Raw genomic sequence first — 19,635 nt, forward strand, 5'->3', positions numbered from 1 at the left:
ATGCTAACCCAACCCTTATTTTGACATAATATAGACCGGATGTTGACAGTTCCTTGTAGGAGAAGAAGAAAAGGGGGGTTTTCCCGTTTACGGATAAAACGCCCATTTATGTTCCGAAAAGTGGGGGTGTTCCCGTTTACGGATAAAACGCCCATTTTTGTTCCGCAGACCGATGATATTCGACAGAAGAGACTGCTCCAAACCGTGTAGCGCGCGCGCTCGGCAGAGCGCCTGAGGGAGAGAGACCTTGCGTGTGTGTGCGTACCAGTAAACGCTCCCCGTGACGTAAGCAGACCAACTAATCGATAATGACATTCGTTGACAACGATTTTCATAATCGATTATAATCGATTTTATCGATTAGTTGTTGCAGCCCTAAAGCATACAATTGATATATCATCGAAATATCTAAAATGTTCATAACAACCGCTTATTTAACAAAAGGCAAGTAAAATGACCAGGGTTACATTTTAGACACACACACACATACCTCTGAAGGGATAGAAAAGTCCTCAGGACTTGGTACCGCATTACTCGCAAGATGTAATGCATTGGTCATCGACAAGGCCGAAGTCCACCATTCTCCAATTCTCGAAGCTCTCTCGGGTAAAATGTTTGCGGCACACGTACTGATTAGATGTGTCCTTGGTTGATGGCCAACCAACCGTCCGGAGCCAGAGTCCAGCCCTGGCAGCATCGCGGGGAAATATATTCAACCCACTTTGACTTTTGCACCACGAAAATATACACTTGCGTCCCATGATTGTCTCTCTCCTTTCCTACGCGAGATCACAGTTTGACATTTCTGTGGAAAGATCCACGTGGTGTCATGAATAATTAAGAGACAGTGTCTTCTCATAGGATATAAAAACTCAGTCTCATTAATAATTATGAGAGACCGATGAGTCATCAACGCACTACACTGTGCTCTGCCACGTCACAGCCTGCGATGAAGATTTTAAACCCGGAAGACGAAAATAGCGGGGGAAAACTAAAATTTAACCATTTTCACCCTACTGTTAAATCTAACAGATCCTAACATTTTCTTTAATGGTGTTCAACACAAATACCTCTGTTAAAATCTCAGCAAATTTGGTTTAGGGTTTCATGACCCTTAATTTCATGAGCCTTAAGGGTTAGTTCACCCAAAAATGAAAGAAATCCCATAATTTACCCACTCTCAAGCCATCCTAGGTGTATAACTTTCTTCTTTCAGCTGATCACAATAGGATATTAAATAATTCCCTAGCTCTTCCCAGCTTTGTGAAAGCATTGAATAGTGCTTGATTTTTCGAACTCCAAAAACGCATACATTTATCATAAAAGTAATCCATATGACTCCAGTGGGTTAATAGATGCCTTCTGAAGCAAAGTGATGAGGTTTTGTAAGAAAAATATCCATATTCAAAACTTCAACTATAATCATGGCTTCCGGCAACGGTCGTACACGAACTCACAAGGGAGGAGAACTCCGGACAATTTTTAAGTTAATCTTGATCGTTATACCTTTGTGAGTACTGTCTATAGAAAAAAAAAAAAAACGGATTGGTGCTTGCAACACGGAGCTGCTACAGCTAAAGTCAATGCCCAGAGCTCCCACTCAGCTAAAACGGAAGTTATGGGGCATATACATAAAGAGTGTCTTTGTGCCTCTTAACAGACACAAAATGCAATTAAAATGTCTGTCCAACATGAACAGGGCCCTTACTTGTGAAAAAGATGCGTTTAGCAACTTACCCATTGTTTAAATTCACCTAAATAGTGTTTTAGACGGCTAGCTGTAGTCTCGGGCTGAAGTCCCGTGGGAACTCCCCATACTGCACCCTCCCACACACTTTATTCTCTCTAGCAAGTCCATTGTATTCTCATAGAAATTAGCACAACACAAATATTATTGAAGACATAGAAGTTATTGAAATAATTAAAGTTTTGCAAATAAGACTACAAAAACATGCATTACTGCACATCTCTCCAAGCCGTGTGTGCCCAAATGGAAGAATAAATAAAGCTTACATTACCTCCACCAGTGTTGGGAAAGTTCACTTTCTACTTGAACTAGTTCAAAGTTCAGTTCACAAATTTTAAAATCAACTAGTTCAGTTCATACTTAAAATTTTGAACTAGTTCATAGTTATTTTTTTGCGGCAAGCTATTATTTTTCAAAATTATTGCCACAGTGACACACGCACACACGACTCGTTTAAATACATTTATGTTGTTAATAAATAACAATAAATTGTTGTTGTACCAGCAATATCTCCAAGTTTTGTTTTTCACAGTAGAAATCTCAAATGTCATGATTTGCCAATGCAAGAGAGTACCGGCACCTTTTGCCCCCCACTTCAAGCACTGGCCACAGCCCATATCTATGGGATCAATATCCCGCCAAATGTATTGCGGCCCCGGATCAAAATATAATACGTGTGAATCAAAAAATAACACGCATTTCATTTTCATTAATCTTTTGTCAAATGGTACATCTAGTCTAGAATTAATTTACCAGGCTACATAGGCTATATAATCGCTTAACAACAACAACAACAATTAAGAAAATATTTGAGGATGGCGTATTTAACTGTAACGGATCACCAGGTAGGCTGTGTGGGGTTTTTTTTTCTTTTACAAAGGCTACATGTTTATTTTAAATTTTAGTTGTTTCTGTTCTTTGTTTTACATACTCTGAACTGTACCACAAATGCCTTGGTATTTATCTTGTACTTTTTGCACTGTATGCCTTGTCTGTAATGGAACTAAATAATAATAATAAAAAATTATATATATATATATATATATATATATATGTAGGTAGGCTGTGTGTACTGTTGAAAGGTCAAAGTCCTAAATCCTTCAGACGGGTAAAATAGCCGTTTTTAACTTAATTTTTGCAAAGAAATGTAGTGTTTCAAAACGGCATGATGTTTCAGAGCTGCCTTAGCATATTAACATCATGAGCCAAGTATTGTTTAACACCTATTATCAGTGTGCGCATTAAAATGTATGCTCTCAAAAAAAGAGATTTGTATATGTCCAGGATTCAGATGGCTTTACTGCTTAAAGGGATACTCCACCAGTTTTTCTTATTAAACTATGTTATTCCCTTAACTAAGACGAGTTGATACATACCTCTCTCGTCTCAGTGCGTGCACTATATCGCTCTGTATTGCCGCAAAACTATGTTAGCACTTAGCTTAGCCCATGCATTAAATATGGGCCAAGCAGAGAAGCGACCAAACACTTCCACGTTTTCCCTATGTAAACACAGTTACTCGAGTAGTGTAACTTGACCTGGGCTGGTGACACAAAATAAACCGTTGCGCTTTTCTAAGCGTTTAAAATTGATGACTATATTGTATGGCGGAATACCATAACAAGTGCTTTTGAGCACTTCGACTTGGCGCAATAATATCTTCACTCGTGAAAAGTCCTCTTACCGGCTCCCGCTTCCTCTCCCCCTCCCTCTGACATTTCCGTGAATACAACCAACGTGACTTTTACTACCTGTGCTATTAGCAAACTGCAGATCTTTGGCGGACTTTGTAGATGATTATGACTTCTTTGTAGAAGACCCAGAGCCATATCTGTTTGAACCCGAGTAACTTTTTATTTCCTGTCTCAGAAGCGCACTGATTTCACAGATATGTTACTCAGCTAAGGTTACTGACACTTCCAGGACAACTAAATACCATGCAAAAGTACACTTACAGCGTTGGGTGATGATCCTCTTTCTTGTGTAAGTGATCTGAATATTGTTGGTGTAGCCTCATCCTTTAGGCGTGTTCCTGTGCAGGTATAGTCCTCCTTTGTGAAATGTTCGGAGCAAACACGCCACTTCTTCAGAGTCATCAATGGTGTTTTGGGATTCTTGTTCAAAGCAGCTAACCAAGCTCTCCGCTGTATGTGGTGTGTTGGAATTCGGTGAAAAATGACAGCACTATGTACATTCTCCTTATTTTCACAACCCTTTACGATGCACGCTTTAACCATTATTGTACACAAACTAGCTTCCAACAACCTGTTACTTCGTCAACTCCGCTCGAACTACTACTACCGGCGCATGTCACGTTGGTTGTATTGACGGAAATGTCAGAAGGAGGGGGAGAGGAAGCGGGAGCCGGTAAGAGGACCTTTCACGAGTGAAGATATTATTGCGCCAAGTCGAAGTGCTCAAAAGCACTTGTTATGGTATTCCGCCATACAATATAGTCATCAATTTTAAACGCTTAGAAAAGCGCAACGGTTTATTTTGTGTCACCAGCCCAGGTCAAGTTACACTACTCGAGTAACTGTGTTTACATAGGGAAAACGTGGAAGTGTTTGGTCGCTTCTCTGCTTTGCCCATATTTAATGCATGGGCTAAGCTAAGTGCTAACATAGTTTTGCGGCAATACAGAGCGATATAGTGCACGCACTGAGACGAGAGAGGTATGTATCAACTCGTCTTAGTTAAGGGAATAACATAGTTTAATAAGAAAAACTGGTGGAGTATCCCTTTAAAAGTCCTTGTAAAGTTTAAAATAAACTGTTATTTTCCCCTGTAGGAGTGAGCATCAGTAGTGTGAGTCGCATTTGAGTGACGTCAACTCCCCTCTTCGATTGATTGGCTAGAGATGGAGCTGTCAATCTAGAACTAGTGGACCAATGGTGACGCTTAAGCCCGCCCTAATTTACATGAAACTGAACTGCAACATTTGGAAGAGCCAAGCGCAGAACATGGAAAGAAGAGCGAAGAGAAAAACAGCACAAGCGTACAAAAAAATTAATTATGAGCAGAAAATGAAGGAGAGCGCAAAGTACAGAGTAATACAACCAAGAAAACAATTATAAAGAAAGCATGAACAAGTTTTGTGAAAAATATTTTTTAATGCGTTTAAAGTTTTTATTCATGCTTGTTATTTTTGATTCACTCTTATTATATTTTGATCCGTGGCCGCAATACATTTGGCGGGATATTGATCCCATACATATAGCACCACAGACAGCTATTATTTTATTGACGGGGAAGTTTGCACAGAAATGTAAGATTTTTCCCATCCTCACCGACCTTGTCATAAAACTCGTTTAAATGATCATACGACGCCTCCTTGCTGCTGTTTGTTTAGATGACGCATTCGGCGGTGCGACACTGGTGGCTGGTGTTGCCAGATTGGGTGTTTTTTCCGCTAAATATTAAGGCCCGTTTACGGTGTGTTTTAGCCGAGTTTTCGCCTGGAATCCAAATCTGGCACCCTATTGAACGAAGTTAAACTGAGAGCGCGTGCAATTCACAGACACCACACCAGAATGAACGAGTTCACAGTAACGTTCACCAGGCAGTAATACAGTACGTTCAGTTCACGTTCGTCCAAAATATGAACGAGTTCGTGAACTATCGTTCAATGAACCCGTTCAGGCACAACACTGACCTCCACCGTGGTTGCACCCGTCTTCGTCCACGGAATGGCTTTTTTCTTCAACCGGCCCCGCTGTGTTGAGTGTGTGTAGTCATTCTTGTCAAAGTGTTCGCTGCAAATGCGGTAATCTTTAGCCCGTAGTACTTGTATGGGAGTTTGCACATCAAGTTGAAGTACAACTAGCCACAACTGCAGAATCTCGAGGTCATGGAAAGGAAGACGATGAAAATTTAAGTGATTGTATTTTCGCATTCTGTTGCCACAATTCGGAAAGGCACAAACGCGAACCATTTCTTCTTCACTTGTGAGCAACTCCGATCATCACTCTTCACTACGCTCCTCCCACACTGCTATTTACCTTTTTTTCCGGCTACAACTGAGTTCTCACGGGACTTCAGCGCGAGACTACAGCTAGCCGTCTAAAACAGGATTTAGGTGAATTTAAACAATGGGTAAGTTGCTAAACGCATCTTTTTCACAAGTAAGGGCCCTGTTCATGTTGGACAGACATTTTAATTGCATTTTGTGTCTGTTAAGAGGCACAAAGACACTCTTTATGTATATGCCCCATAACTTCCGTTTTAGCTGAGTGGGAGCTCTGGGCATTGACTTTAGCAGCTCCGTGTTGCAAGCACCAATTCGGTTCGTTTTTTTTTCTGTACAGTACTCACAAAGGTATAACGATAAAGATTAACTTAAATTGCCCGGAATTCTCCTTTAAAGGGTCATGATACCCCAAAACACATTTCTGAGATGTAAACAGATACAGGCTGCACACTTAAAACATGAACCAGCACTGTGATGCACATACAAGTTTTCTTCAAATTAAATATAAAATAACCCAGATATCAAAAGGTACATCTCTGAGATGTCTGCTAAAGATCGCTTAAAGGAACATGCCCTGTCTCCCCTACATTTAGATAGGTGGGCAAACGCATTTTTGTCTCAGTGCTTGCATTGCCTTAGTCTGGCAGGGCCGCCGCTAGCTTATCTTAGCATAATTCATGGAATCCTTTGTTGCCGGATAGCATGTGATCCAAAAAAAACAACAACAAAAAACAAGTACAAATAGCAATGCAGATTAAGACTAGGCGAATTCCTAGGCAGATATTGGGTTGAAGCACAGCTACTTGGGCGCAGAGATATCACGCAACACCTGAAATCCCCCAACTTCCGTCAACATAGCGGTGTGAATATTCGCTGGCTATTTTTCCTACAGTAGACATAGTGAATGGCGATGAACATGGCGGATTTTGTGAGAGACGAAGAGGGTGACTTCTCAGACAGTCAAGATCCATAACCATAAGTTACCTCTACGAACCAGAGCTTTCAGGAGAGGAGCTGCATGCTTTGGAAATAGAACCATACTCTATATACAGCTTCTATCTTACAACTGAATAAAGGCACATATTCACGCAAGGAAGAGCATAGACTGTAAAAAAAGATGGACGACGCCCCTTCGCTCTCTTCCATTGGCGAGAAGTGAAGCCGCCATTGTCCCGATATGGCGCTGACATCTTGGGACTTGAGTCTGCGCAGTTGCGATTTCAGGACCAGACATGCGCAGTTCTGAGCAGGAAGTAAGGCAGCGAAATCAACGTCCCGCCCTCACTCTCGCTGAATCAATCTAAGCACGCGCCTCTGCTGCAGAACAAACCATTATGTCGGTGTGAAATAATTAATTATAGAAATTTAGATATAAAATTTAAAGCTCCAATCTCCTCAGTCCGCCAAAGATCCCGAAAAAAAGTCCGTTGTTGCTTCAGTGACTACTTTGCTCAGAGAACCTGTCAATCACAGCTGTCAATCACGTACGCCACAGCACCGTTTTTATAGCATCAAATAACTAACTAAAAACAAACTTATTTTAAAAACAAACACTTGAAATTACATCAGCGTGATGAAAACTACAGTAAATGACAGAAACTATCTTTGGAAAAAAGATATGTGAATTGTAATTTAATTAAGTTTAGTTGGTCTCACGTCCCATTGAATAACACGGGGAGGCGGGGTTTATGAGCTATACTAGGACCAGTCACCGGGGGGCGATCGAGACGCTTTGGCTTCACTTTTCAGGGCTTGTGCGGCACGCTTGAGGAAGAGTAATGAAAGACAAACATGTGCACTTTGTTCTGACTGTGCTTTGAAAATGGATGGGACAGCCGTATCCTTCAGACGCAGTGCCGTCTTTCTGGGCCCATATAGCATTTTTTCAACGTAGTCCTCCGGTGTAAAATGCTCTTCGCAAACACTATACTGGTTAATTTTGTAGAGAGGTGTTGAAGTACAGATATCCAGAGCAGCTAGCCATTGATTTCTCAGTTCCACATTAGATGTAATTCTGTGAAACATTACATTTGTGTATTTCCTTGGCTTGTTCTCACAACCTTTTGCTATGCAGGTAATTGGCATGTTTGCTGTAACTTCTCAAACAACACAATCCAAAAAGCAAAGATACTCTGTGCAGGTCACGCCGGTTTTCCGGAGAGTTCTGTATGTTGACGGAAGTTGGGGGACTTCAGGTGTTGCGTGATATCTCTGCACCCTAGTAGCAGTGCTTCAACTGTGCTTCACCCCAATATAGTCCCAAGTCAATATCTGACTAGGAAATCGCCTAGTCTTAATCTGCAATGCTATTTGTGCTCGTTGTGAATATGCAGGCCACAAGAAGTAATTAGGTTTTTTTGGATCACTTTTATTCACGACATGCTATCCGACAACAAAGGATTCCATTTATTAGCGTCGGCGCTGCCAGACTAAGACAATGCATACTGAGACAAAAATGCGTTTGCCCACCTATCTAAATGTAGGGGAGACGGTGAATAACCCCTATTTCACAAAACGGTGAAGTCTTCCTTTAATCTGGAAAAAAATTGTTGTGTATAAACATCTTAGAAAAGCAGTTTTGCATACATTTAAGATCATAAAGATCTTAAAGACAGTTTCTAAATGCCTATTTAACATTGACAGTAAAAGTCTTGGAGACAATGCAGATGAGAAAACGCTCTTAAAAATCTTGATGAGTCAAATGCAGACATCCAAATACAGCCGTACGTATGATCATGAACGCAATGACACGAGGAATTATTCGGATACACAGTGGACAAAAAAGCACACGCGTCATGAAACACATTGACAAGAAAACTAAATTAATGCATCATATATATTATTGAACATAAATCTGCTTGCTGTAAAAACGTCATGGGCACAGCCGACGCTTTCAGAAAACAATAAAAAAATAAATTAAAAAGTTTAAGTTTTTATAAGCACAAATGCTCGCCTTGCTCTATTCTGTGATGCGCGTTTGTAACGTCACGTAATACGGAATTACGTTCAAAAGGTCACGGTTGACGTAGCCGGAAGTACAGAGTCAGTGTTTACAAGTTGAACGCGCAAACTAAGTCAAACACTCCAGCTCAGCACTATTGTCTTTTACTAGGGACTCTAGATTTCCACTAGACTGATTCTTAGGTAAAAAAAAACAACAACAACAAAAAAAACACATTTTAACACGTCTATAGTAATAGGAAGATAGTAGTGATAAACATTCACACGTTATGAAACACATTGACGAGAAAAAACACGTCAATACATCTAATATAGTAAAAAATAAAAACAACAACACATACCTGCGTTTGCTGTAAAAACGTTTTGGGCACAGCCGACATTTTCAGAAAGCGGCGATCTCCTTGCTGGGAGGGTTTGAAATCATCGTTGAAAAAGTGATCACTGCACACTTTCTTACATATTAGAGCATGTTCGGGTGTGTTGATATCCAAGTGCAGCGCGAGCAGCCACAGTTTCAATCGCTCAGGATTGTGTATAGGAAGTCTATGAAAAGTTACATATTTCTGTCCTGACGAAAAAGTTCTTTTAGCCTTTATTATATTAAAACACCCAGGATACGCACACGAAATGGGCATTTTAAAAAATAAACTGACAAAAAGACATTTGAATATGTGTATATGTTCCTCCTTCCTCACATTGGCAAACAGGGACTCTGCACTTCCAGTGTTACGGATCAACTGGGGATCATGTTAACTGGGGAAGTGCGCGTGCACGCAGACAGTTTTACCTGGATTTCCTAAACCTGGATTTCTCCTAAAACATTTCATTGTACAGTTTTATTTTGGATGTAATTTACAGTTTAATCCAAAGCATAGCATTACAAAACTTTTAACAACCGTTTTTAATAAAACTAAGAAGTCAAGCAATTTGAATAAATTGTATAGTAACTGTAACACTGGACGATCTCGCCATACTGCTTACATGCATACCTTTGTGTGTGGTAAACACAGGCTGGGCACAGCTGTTTTTTTCAGTTTTCGACGTATCTTTCCCATACCCGGTCTGAAGTCGTCTGGTGAAAAATGCTCACTGCACAATGTCAGTAGACGGGCGATTTGAAGAGGTAAATTAACATCTCGCTGAACTAATAGCAGCCATAGCTTTAGTCGCTCTGGATCGTTTACCGGGAAAGAATAAAAGTGAATCCTTTCATCTGTCGGATTTGGTAATGCACTTTTACGTCGCCGTGGTTGTTTTTGGCGATTAGGACATCCGCGACATGCACACTTACGCACCATTTTTTTTTTAAAATATAGCAATACAAAAAATACAAACAATGTAGAATAGCTTGAATAAAGCGCGCGTCTCCCTCAGACTGTAAACATAGCTCGGGCGCACCAGATAACACGTCATTGCGGAATCGTGAACGCGGTTTAACAACAGAGCCGGAAGAGAATACAATGCTGAATAAAGTCGATGTTTTTGTTATGTTTGGACCAAAATGTATTTTAGATGCTTCAAAAAAATTCTAACTAACCCACTGATGTCACATGGACTACTTTGATGATGTCGATATTACCTTTCTGGACAAGGACAGTAAACCGTATGCATTTTCAATGGAGGAACAGAAAGCTCGCGTATTCAATCTAAAATATCTTAAACTGTGTTCCGAAGATGAACGGAGGTCTTACGGGCGTGGAACGTCATTAATGACATAATTTTCATTTTTGGGTGAACTAACCCTTTAAATCCATTTATAAGCGCAATTCACACGAGCTCAAAGCGCGTGCGAGACTGCTGCAAGTATGCGCTATAGATATTAATATGGTGAAAAATACATAGAGGACACTGACAACGCGCTGACAGACAGGACCAAGAAGGTAACATTTAATAAAGTCTCAACTTTCAAATTTGGTCAGTCAAAGAAATTAAACCATAAATAGGCCTACTATTTTGTGGCTCTTTAATGTGTCGTGACAGATTACACTTTTTTTTCATTAAGCTAGGCCTATTTTCAAGGCTTCAATGTTTTATTGAATGCTACCTCTGACTAAGAATTCATTACTTTGCACTTGCATAGTGTTTTATTTTGGAATCTTAAGAGCAATAGACATATATTGCAATGTTAAGGAATTCATGTTTTTTTCATTCAGATATATAAATCAACATGTATAAATTGCTATTAGTCAATTAATGAGGAGATAGTCGATAATCGAATCGGGCTGGAAAAATTAATCGTTAGATTAACCGATGCACCGAAAAAATAATCGCCAGATTAATCGTTTTAAAAATAATCGTTTATCCCAGCCCTACTGCTGTGGTTAAAGGAACATGTCAAGCATTTATTTATTTATTATTTATGTATTTTAATGTTGCTGAGGAATGAGTTAAAGCATACAGTACACTCCATAAATGTTCATAAAGAGTGGTGAAAATTGATAAGTCATAGCTTATGGATCCAGTGATTTACCCACAGCATTTATATAGGGGAATGTTCAACAAACATATTCATTAGCTAACAGGTATGAAAGCAACAAAAGAAAAAAAAAAAATAGGCAAATGTGCATGCATGCAGGACATCTGTATTTGCCAACTGTGAAGGTCTGACCACACAGTCTCACCTTCTGAACATTCAATCTAAGGAAGAACGAACAAACTATAGAATAAGTTAGAATATAAGTTACATGCTAATGAAGAACAGTTACTTGTTTTGCAATGTGTATACATTTTTCTTACCCATTGGCCAGTTTGGCCTTCATACCTACTGCTCTCCATCTAATGTAATCATGTTATATTAGAAAATAAATTTCACCGTTGTATTACCTTTTTATAGTAAGAGCAATTTAACTCACAATCACCCTTCATTGTGAAATTTTCACATCTCCTCTTAATAGTGTTCCTTTAGTGAGCAGCTGCCAGGATATTGGTTATCCTACAAAGTTTTTTATTTGTCTAACTTTAATTGCATCAATTTGCTGTGGTAGTCTATGGCCTAACAACAATGACACCAGTAACAATAATGACACTTAATTTATAGACCTTTTTTTAATCTGTTCCTAACAGATAGCAGATGACAACAACAAATGCACATGATGTGATGAATAACAAGTAAAGAGAATATGTTCAAGGATTAGTTAACTTTCAAAAAAAATTTTGCTGATAATTTACTCACCCCTGTGTCATCCAAGATATCCATGTCTTTCTTTCTTCAGTTGAAAAGAAATTAAGGTTTTTGAGGAAAACATTCCTGAGTGAGTAAATTATTAGCAAAAAATAGTTTGAAAGTGAACTAATCCTTTAATGAGTTTCATGGTACCAGTCAAATGAAGAGAACTGGCATAATTTATATTACATAAAAAGAGGCCCAAACACATTACATTTTATTTATAACACTCATAGACCATTGTGTAATGTTTCTTTTGTTAAAGAGGTCAGCAAAAAAGTAAATAAAGCATTTCCTATTGTTTTAGAGAGGGTCATGCTATTCATGTGAGGTGACAAATGATTAAGAGGTTAGTGATGTAGGTGAAAATTAGACAGAATATCAGTAGGCCTAAATATTTGTAATAATTCATCATCACTATATCATATGTTCTGCTTATTGCAGTAATACAATTTGTGGTTGCACTTTCCACTGTGTTTTTCACAGGCCTTTAATCACGAAAGACAAAGTGTTCTCTAAATGTCCAATACAAGACATTAGATACACAACATTCAAGTTCATGCTACTGAGCATAATGTACAATGTTTGAGGAACTAACATTGCATTTCAAGGTACACATTTTAAAGTCTTATCAGTTCTTGCTTTCCCTGGGAATCGAACCCATGACTTTGGCGTTGCAAGCACAAAACCCTACTGTTTGAGCTACAGGAATGCTTGATACAATGATTATATGCTTCTAAGAAGATGCGGTAGTAAATACAGAATTGTTCTGAAAGAAACAAAGAAATTCTTTTTTATTTAATAAATCTTTTGAAAATGTTACAAGTTCATGAGATAATTAACTTCATGACCCTATACTGTAAGCATTGCTGCTTTATATCCAGGGAAATGATACAGACGTGTCACAGCTGGTTGTTCAAAAAAGAGATATATATCATAGCAGAGTAAAATAAGCTGATAAGTATTTTTATATAAAAAATAATTGATCGATTATAAAATTAGGCTATATGCAGATCGATAAATGCAACTTGTTGAACAAATTTAAATGACTTTGCAATTTATGTTTCTTTTAGGTAGCTTACTTTAACTTAATCTACATCTGTTGTTATTTGTGATTAGAACTCATGACAACACAAGTGCGCTGACAAGTCTGTTCATCCAATGAAACCGAATGACCCTTGTTAACATGGGCGTGGTTTCTGAGCATCTGACACCAAAGTATGTTAAACTTCTTTGAAAATGCGTCAAATACGAAGGAATGTCATACACTGCAAAAACAAAGCGCTTTATTCGCATACCGTGTATACAACTGGTGAAATATTCGATTTAATCTGTGATCCGTAAAATAGGGCAAGAATCTGTCGCTGTTAACATCTGCTGGAAATCCAGGTAAAACTGTCTGCGTGCACGCGCACTTCCCCAGTTAACATGATCCCTAGTTGATCCGTAACACCGGCTACGTCAACCGTGACCTTTTGAACGTGATTGCGTATTACGTGACGTTAGAAACGTGCATCACAGAACAGAGCAAGGCGAGCATCTGTGCTTATAAAACTAAAACTTTTTTATTTATTTTTTAAATGACCGATCGTTTCGCCCTTATGCATCGTCTGGTGTCGTTTAAAGCCATTTGAAGCTGCACTGAAACTGTCATTTGGACCTTGGACCGTTTGGTAGCCAATGAAGTCCATTATATGGAGAAAAATCCTGGAATGTTTTCATCAAAAACCTTAATTTCTTTTCGACTGAAGAAAGAAGGACATGGACATCTTGGATGACAGGGGGACGAGTAAATTATCAGCAAAAGTTTTTTAAAAAGTGAACTACTCCTTTAACTATCAGAGAATGTGCGGGTGTGTTAACATCCAGCAGCAGCGCGAGACACCACAGCTTCAGTCGCTCAGGACTGTGTATGTAATCTGTGAAAAGGCACGTTTTTTTCCTAGCAGAAAAAATCTTTTAGGTTTCAAAAGATTTGAACAACCAGGATACACACATGAACGGACCATTTTTAATCAATAAACTGATACAAATACAGATAAATAGGTGTCATTCAACATACCATAACTTTTGAACAGTCTTATTCTTCTGTTATTTAAATGGCGGTTGGCAAACCTACTTTAAGGTGCATTTTCCGACCCCTATTGGTTTGGAGTACGGAGCACAGCTTGGTTAAAGGACAAGGTCGGTATTTTACACTTAAAGCCCTGTTTTAAGATCGTTTCTGATGAAATAGAACGGTTAAGATCGAAATTTGGACACATGCTGCTGGCCCGAGAATTTTCGGTTTCTGTGGGAGCAAAAATGTCAAGCTTACCAAAAGTTCTTCCAGGTATATATATCCCACATTATATCCCAGGATATAATGTGGGAACCGCTGTTTGTATCAGGCGAAATAGCTTTTTGGGCGATTTCTTTCCAGCTAAGTCCTCAATAGTAAAATGTTGACCGCAGATACGGTGGTCAACTTTCTGCAGAACCTCAACAGGTGTGCTCACGCCCAACCCCAGAAATTCCAGCCACAACTTTAGCCTTTCTGGGTTGTAGAAAGGAAGTCTGTGGCAACTTGTTTTGCCATGAATTTTCCCGCAATTCGGAACTGCACAAAATCGCCCCATTATTAGCCGTTTCAAATGCTTTCAAATAAGACTGCAGACAGGAAGAGACTAGACAAGCTGATCAGAAAGGCCAGCTCAGTCCTGGGGATTCCCCTGGACACTATACAGGAGAAAGGAGGATTGTAGCAAAAATATCATGATTGCTGCAGAACGGCTCTCACCCCTTGTATGTAACCGTTACATCACTGAGCAGCTCCTTTAGTCACAGACTGATACATCCTAAGTGTCTGAAGGAGCGTTACAGAAGGTCTTTTTTCCCTGCTGCTGTTAGACTTTATAACCAAAGCTGTTCCCCAGTAGACCAGTCATTAAAATACGCTGTTATTACTTTTTAGCTTATACACTGTATTGTGTATATACGGTTTATACTGTTATTATAGTATATTTTCTTTTTTATTTGTATTTATTGATTTATTGTATTTATTGTTTTATATTTTTATTTCGTAATTTTTGCTGCTGTAACAGAAATTTCCCCACTGTGGGACGAATAAAGGTTTATCTATCTATCTATCTATCTATCTATCTATCTATCTATCTATCTAAATAAATGTGTGATTTAAAAAAAAACGTAATATTACTATAGATCATATGCATCAAAATAAGACCAAGTAAAAGCCAATAAAATCTAATTTTAAATAATTAAAATCACATATTATATGCTATGTGTAGGGATTTTAGCCTGTCCCTCGCTATGGTTGTTCTTTTTCAATAGGACTTCTCATTTGTAAAATGTTGGTAAAATTATACAATTTTCAGTTTTATATTGTCTTAAGTGTAATCTCATTGTTAAGCAATGGTTTTGACATAGATATATTTTCTTAGAAATATAAGTCATTTTATCATTGTCCCCTAATTTCATATCTGTCCTGTTACTATCACCAAAAAAAAAAACTATAAAATAATGCTACAAACCAGAAGTGACATCGTTTCATGGAGGTGACATCATTTAGATAAAGTGGATTCCACAGTGTAAGCAAGGATACGTTTCTCTCTTCTTAATTGTCCTATTTTTCATGTTTTATCATGGTTGTCATACAACATCAGTCCTGTTACCATTTTTTAAAGTGTACATATAAACAATTATTTATTAATCCTAATATTACCATTATCTAGAAGAATTACAAACCATGTGCCTTTCTGGCCATCTCCACCCCTTAGATCTGGATCCAACTCCGCCCCCTGGATCTTGTGTACTGCAATGAGGTGCTACTCAGTCATAGATGGTGTATTTGTTATTTGCAGGGGAAAACATTCAAATGCAATTTAAGGACTAGGACAACAACTAAGGGACATATACATTTATAAAGGTTATTTTCTGTGTTATTGAGCTAAAAGTAGCGACATATGAGCATCAACATGCTTAGTTACCATTGTTTGTTTATGCATCAGTTTTTCATTTGTATACTTCTGCTCCTTACTTTTTTTATGTCTTATTTGCATAGAATTAACATCACTTTTAATTTGTAAGTAACATGCCATTAACTGCAGCTGAGAAGAAACAGCGCTTTCGCGCTCATAGAGACCAGGATCCAGAGAGGATAGAACGGTATCTTCTATGGGAAAAAAAGAAGTATAAGAGACCGAGAACAAGAAAAGAAAAATAGAAGCATAGAAGAATGCAATGAGGTAGAAAAGATATTGAGGCGAAGCAGATGGAGAACAGACCATGTGTCCAAAGATGATTTTTAAAAAATAAAGATAAGTTTTTTCTATGATTGTATTTCTCTATATAAATCTAGATTACCTGCCATATGGAAGCAGATTGTCATGGCCTAATGTTCCATATAACTAGTATGGAAGTAAATAAGTTCATAACTCTTGTCCATAATGCATGCAATTAACTGCAATGACAAACAATAGGTGACTAAAGACACTCTCGGATATTGAGAGCTCAGTCCTGTTACTGTCATTAATTTGATACTTTAAAAGAAAAATGACATTTGACAGTCAAACAGATCTCACCATAGTAACCTGCACTATATTGCATTTTGGACAAGACACTTTTTAAAATAAATTTCTTGTCAAAGTATACGAATGTGCAAACTGTTGCATATTTGTAATTGGAAGCATTATATATAGTAACACTTTAGTCGGTAACAGGACTGAGGAAAATATCAACACATGAAATAAATAAACATTCATAAAATAATATACGGCATAGCTTGAGATGGCCCAACACAATTTCTTGTCATGTTAAGATGTTCTGTGCTAACACAGAAACCGAAAATTCTCGGGCCAGCAGCATTTGTCCAAATTTCAATCTTAACCATTCTATTTAATCAGAAACAATCTTAAACAGGGCTTTACTTGTAAAATACCGAACTTGTCCTTTAAGTGAATAATTGCTTACACCCCTTTCCTTCTTACCAGAACCAAGAAGTATGACCATATTAGCCCGGTTCTGTCAACACTGCATTGGCTCCCTATTAAACATCGTATAAATTTTAAGATATTGCTTATTACTTACAAAGCACTAAATGGTTTAGCTCCCCAGTACTTGAGCGAGCTTTTAACGCATTATACTCCTTCCGTCTATTGCGATCTCAAAATGCTGGCCAGTTGATAATACCTAGAATATTTAAATTCGACTGCTGGCGGTAGATCCTTTTCCCATTTAGCACCAAAACTTTGGAACAATCATCCTAACATGGTCTGGGAAGCAGACACAGTCTGTCAGTTCAAATCTAGACTAAAAACACATCTCTTTGGCTTAGCATACACATAACACATTATAGACCTCTATAATTCAATGTTAGGCTGCATAGATTAGATCAGCCGGAACAGGGAACACTTCCCATAAATCCTGATGTACTTTGTACATCATAAGAAAGATTGCGTCTACACTAATATTAGTCTCTGTTTATCCTGAGGTCTACCGCAAACCACCGGATCCAGGCCATATCCAGATCTGATGAATGACCTGCGCCTGGACACGACGACAACACATCCCTGAAGTGCCAGCCTCATCAACACTGTGAAGGCCTCATGGACACCTCAACAAACTCGTCTCCATACCGGCATGATGGCTCAGACCCCCAACCAGATGAACTGGATAAATATTGTGAAAGTTCTGATCCCATCTGACTTATGACCAATAATGATGAATGAATCATAGTTTTATCCTTTCGTAAATCCCCTCATAAACAAAGTCTTCACGCGATATAAATGAGAGATTCACTGTGCAGTGTGGACAACTTCAGTGTTTATGACACGAGTTTTAGGGAGAGTACAGAACGCGGTAAGCAAGTGATGGCTTAAAGGGAGCGCTATTGACAATCTAAATAATAATTTTGTTTTTCGTGCTTCTCGAGGACCAGTGGTTACATTCACACTGTAATTTATAAACAGCGATAAATGCATTTAAAAGTGGGAGTGAATCCGGTAAATTTTAGTCCTGTGAGTCTTGAAATTGCCATGATTGACAAAGTAACCATAGCAACATGAGAAAGTGATAACCATAGCAACATTTTGGCTTCTAATAATTTTATGATTTTTGTTACAGTTACACTTTAGTCATAAGTTTACATACACCTACCAGAATCTCCAAAATGTAACTTTTATTTATTTATTAATAAGAAGGATCATAAAAACATTGTTTCTATTTAGTACTGCACTGAAAAAGCTTTTTCACATAACAGATGTTTAATAACCTAGTCTACATGACAAAATACCGGACAAATTACTTGATTGTAATATTGTGTGTCATTACCTGAATTATCCACAACATTTTTCTTTCTTTGTTTTTTTTTTGTAATGGTTGTACATTCTTTGCTTTTCCTGCATCTTCTGCATATTTGACTCCTTACTAGCAGTGACTATGATTGTGAGATCAATCTTTTTGCACTGGTGACAACTGAGGGACTCAAACAACTATTACAAACCCTGCAAACATTTAGTGATGCTCAAGAAGTGCGTTAAGGATGGAACTGGATGTAAATTGTTCTTATTTTGTTGAAAAATTATATTAATTCAGTCCTGCCCTTCAGAGGCTAAAAAAAGATATTAGCATGTAAAACAAAATAAGAAAAATTTAAACATCACCATCATCTTGCTCAAAAGTTTCCCCCTGGCTGTTAATGCATCGTGTTGCATTCTTGAGCATAACCTTGCAGATTCTGAAAGATGTACAATAGGTAAACGTATGACTTTGACTATATATTGCAATCATTCTGTAAGGTTTAAAATATTAATTTAAGAGCACAGTGTTGAGACCTTTCGCCGGAATTTGATTGACAGGCGATCTGACCAATCATAATGCAGATTCCCGTCATTTTTTCCAACAAACAAACCAAACCAGTTAGTAGATCAAAGTCAGTGGACTTGAACTTGAAAAAAGTTTTTTTTTTTTTTTGCAGTTCTGATTTTTATTCATGTTTAATTTGTGCTATAACTAGAAGAGATTATTAGTTCATGTGCTGCTTGAACTGAGGCTTACACATTAAAGCGCCATAAAACAGTATTTATTGTTTGAATTTCATAATAATTATGGAAATTTGAAAGATGAGACTTTATTTCATACCAATTGTCAGGTTCCTCTTTGCTCTGCCATATATTTTTCACTGTGTGAGAACATGTGGAGTGAGAGCGGAATGGCTTGTCGGACGTAGCAACAGTAACTAAGAGGGGCGGGTCTTTGTGAAAGGTCAATTTCATATCATTTAAATCTTTGTGGACTCGGCCGGACTCGACTCGGATGTAAAGGACTCGGACTCGACAAAGGTGGACTCGGACCCAACACTAACTATTACAACATTATATTCCTGTTATCTCTGAAAAGCTGCTCTGAAACAATCTGTATTGTAAAAAGCGCTGTATAAATAAAGGTGACTTGACTTCAGTGACTGAACTAATTTAAGTCGTTCTCTGTTGTATGCTGTGTATTCTAGTAATATGTGATTTACTGTTTCTGGGTATCCACATTTATCACAATTACCAGTTTCATGTTTCCTTATTTTATACAAACTTTGATTTAGTGTTGCATGCCCAATACGTAATCTTGTCATCATCTTTTTTCCTGTTAACATTTGTTTTTTCCACCTCCAAATTTCTTTGTATACTATACAGATGACTCCCTCTTATTTCAGTGTCCCATATCCTCTGCCTCCTCTTTTACACTTCAGTTCCAATCAACCCCTTGATGTCCGCTTTACTTTTCTGTACTCTGATGTTGATCTTA

The 19,635-nt window shown here is 38.1% G+C and overlaps 1 protein-coding gene and 1 long non-coding RNA gene across 7 annotated transcripts in view; one reads left to right on the top strand and one right to left on the bottom strand.

Moving 5' to 3' along the window:
* The window catches only part of LOC143702322 (zinc finger MYM-type protein 4-like), a 61,500-nt gene that overhangs the window by 35,009 nt on the left and 6,856 nt on the right, over positions 1-19,635 (bottom strand). The window contains exon 1 of one of the 6 annotated variants that reach the window (XM_077196045.1): positions 9,668-10,074. The exons of 3 other annotated variants lie outside the window; for them this stretch is intronic. In XM_077196045.1, the coding sequence (XP_077052160.1) occupies positions 9,668-9,976 (309 nt within the window). In that variant the 5' untranslated portion in view covers positions 9,977-10,074. Of the gene's footprint in view, positions 1-3,702; positions 4,074-5,402; positions 5,747-9,667; positions 10,075-19,635 lie in introns of those variants that run through there. 2 more of the 6 variants (XM_077196050.1, XM_077196049.1) reach the window with 2 other exon arrangements.
* LOC143702351 (uncharacterized) lies at positions 10,083-19,296 on the top strand. Its single transcript, XR_013190431.1, has 2 exons — positions 10,083-10,558; positions 17,330-19,296. It is a non-coding gene; the product is annotated as an uncharacterized LOC143702351 (long non-coding RNA).

The sequence above is a fragment of the Siphateles boraxobius genome, unplaced genomic scaffold (assembly GCF_051911475.1).
Source record: "Siphateles boraxobius isolate OS27281-9 unplaced genomic scaffold, OSU_SipBor_1 35, whole genome shotgun sequence".
Classification (NCBI taxonomy): domain Eukaryota; kingdom Metazoa; phylum Chordata; class Actinopteri; order Cypriniformes; family Leuciscidae; genus Siphateles; species Siphateles boraxobius.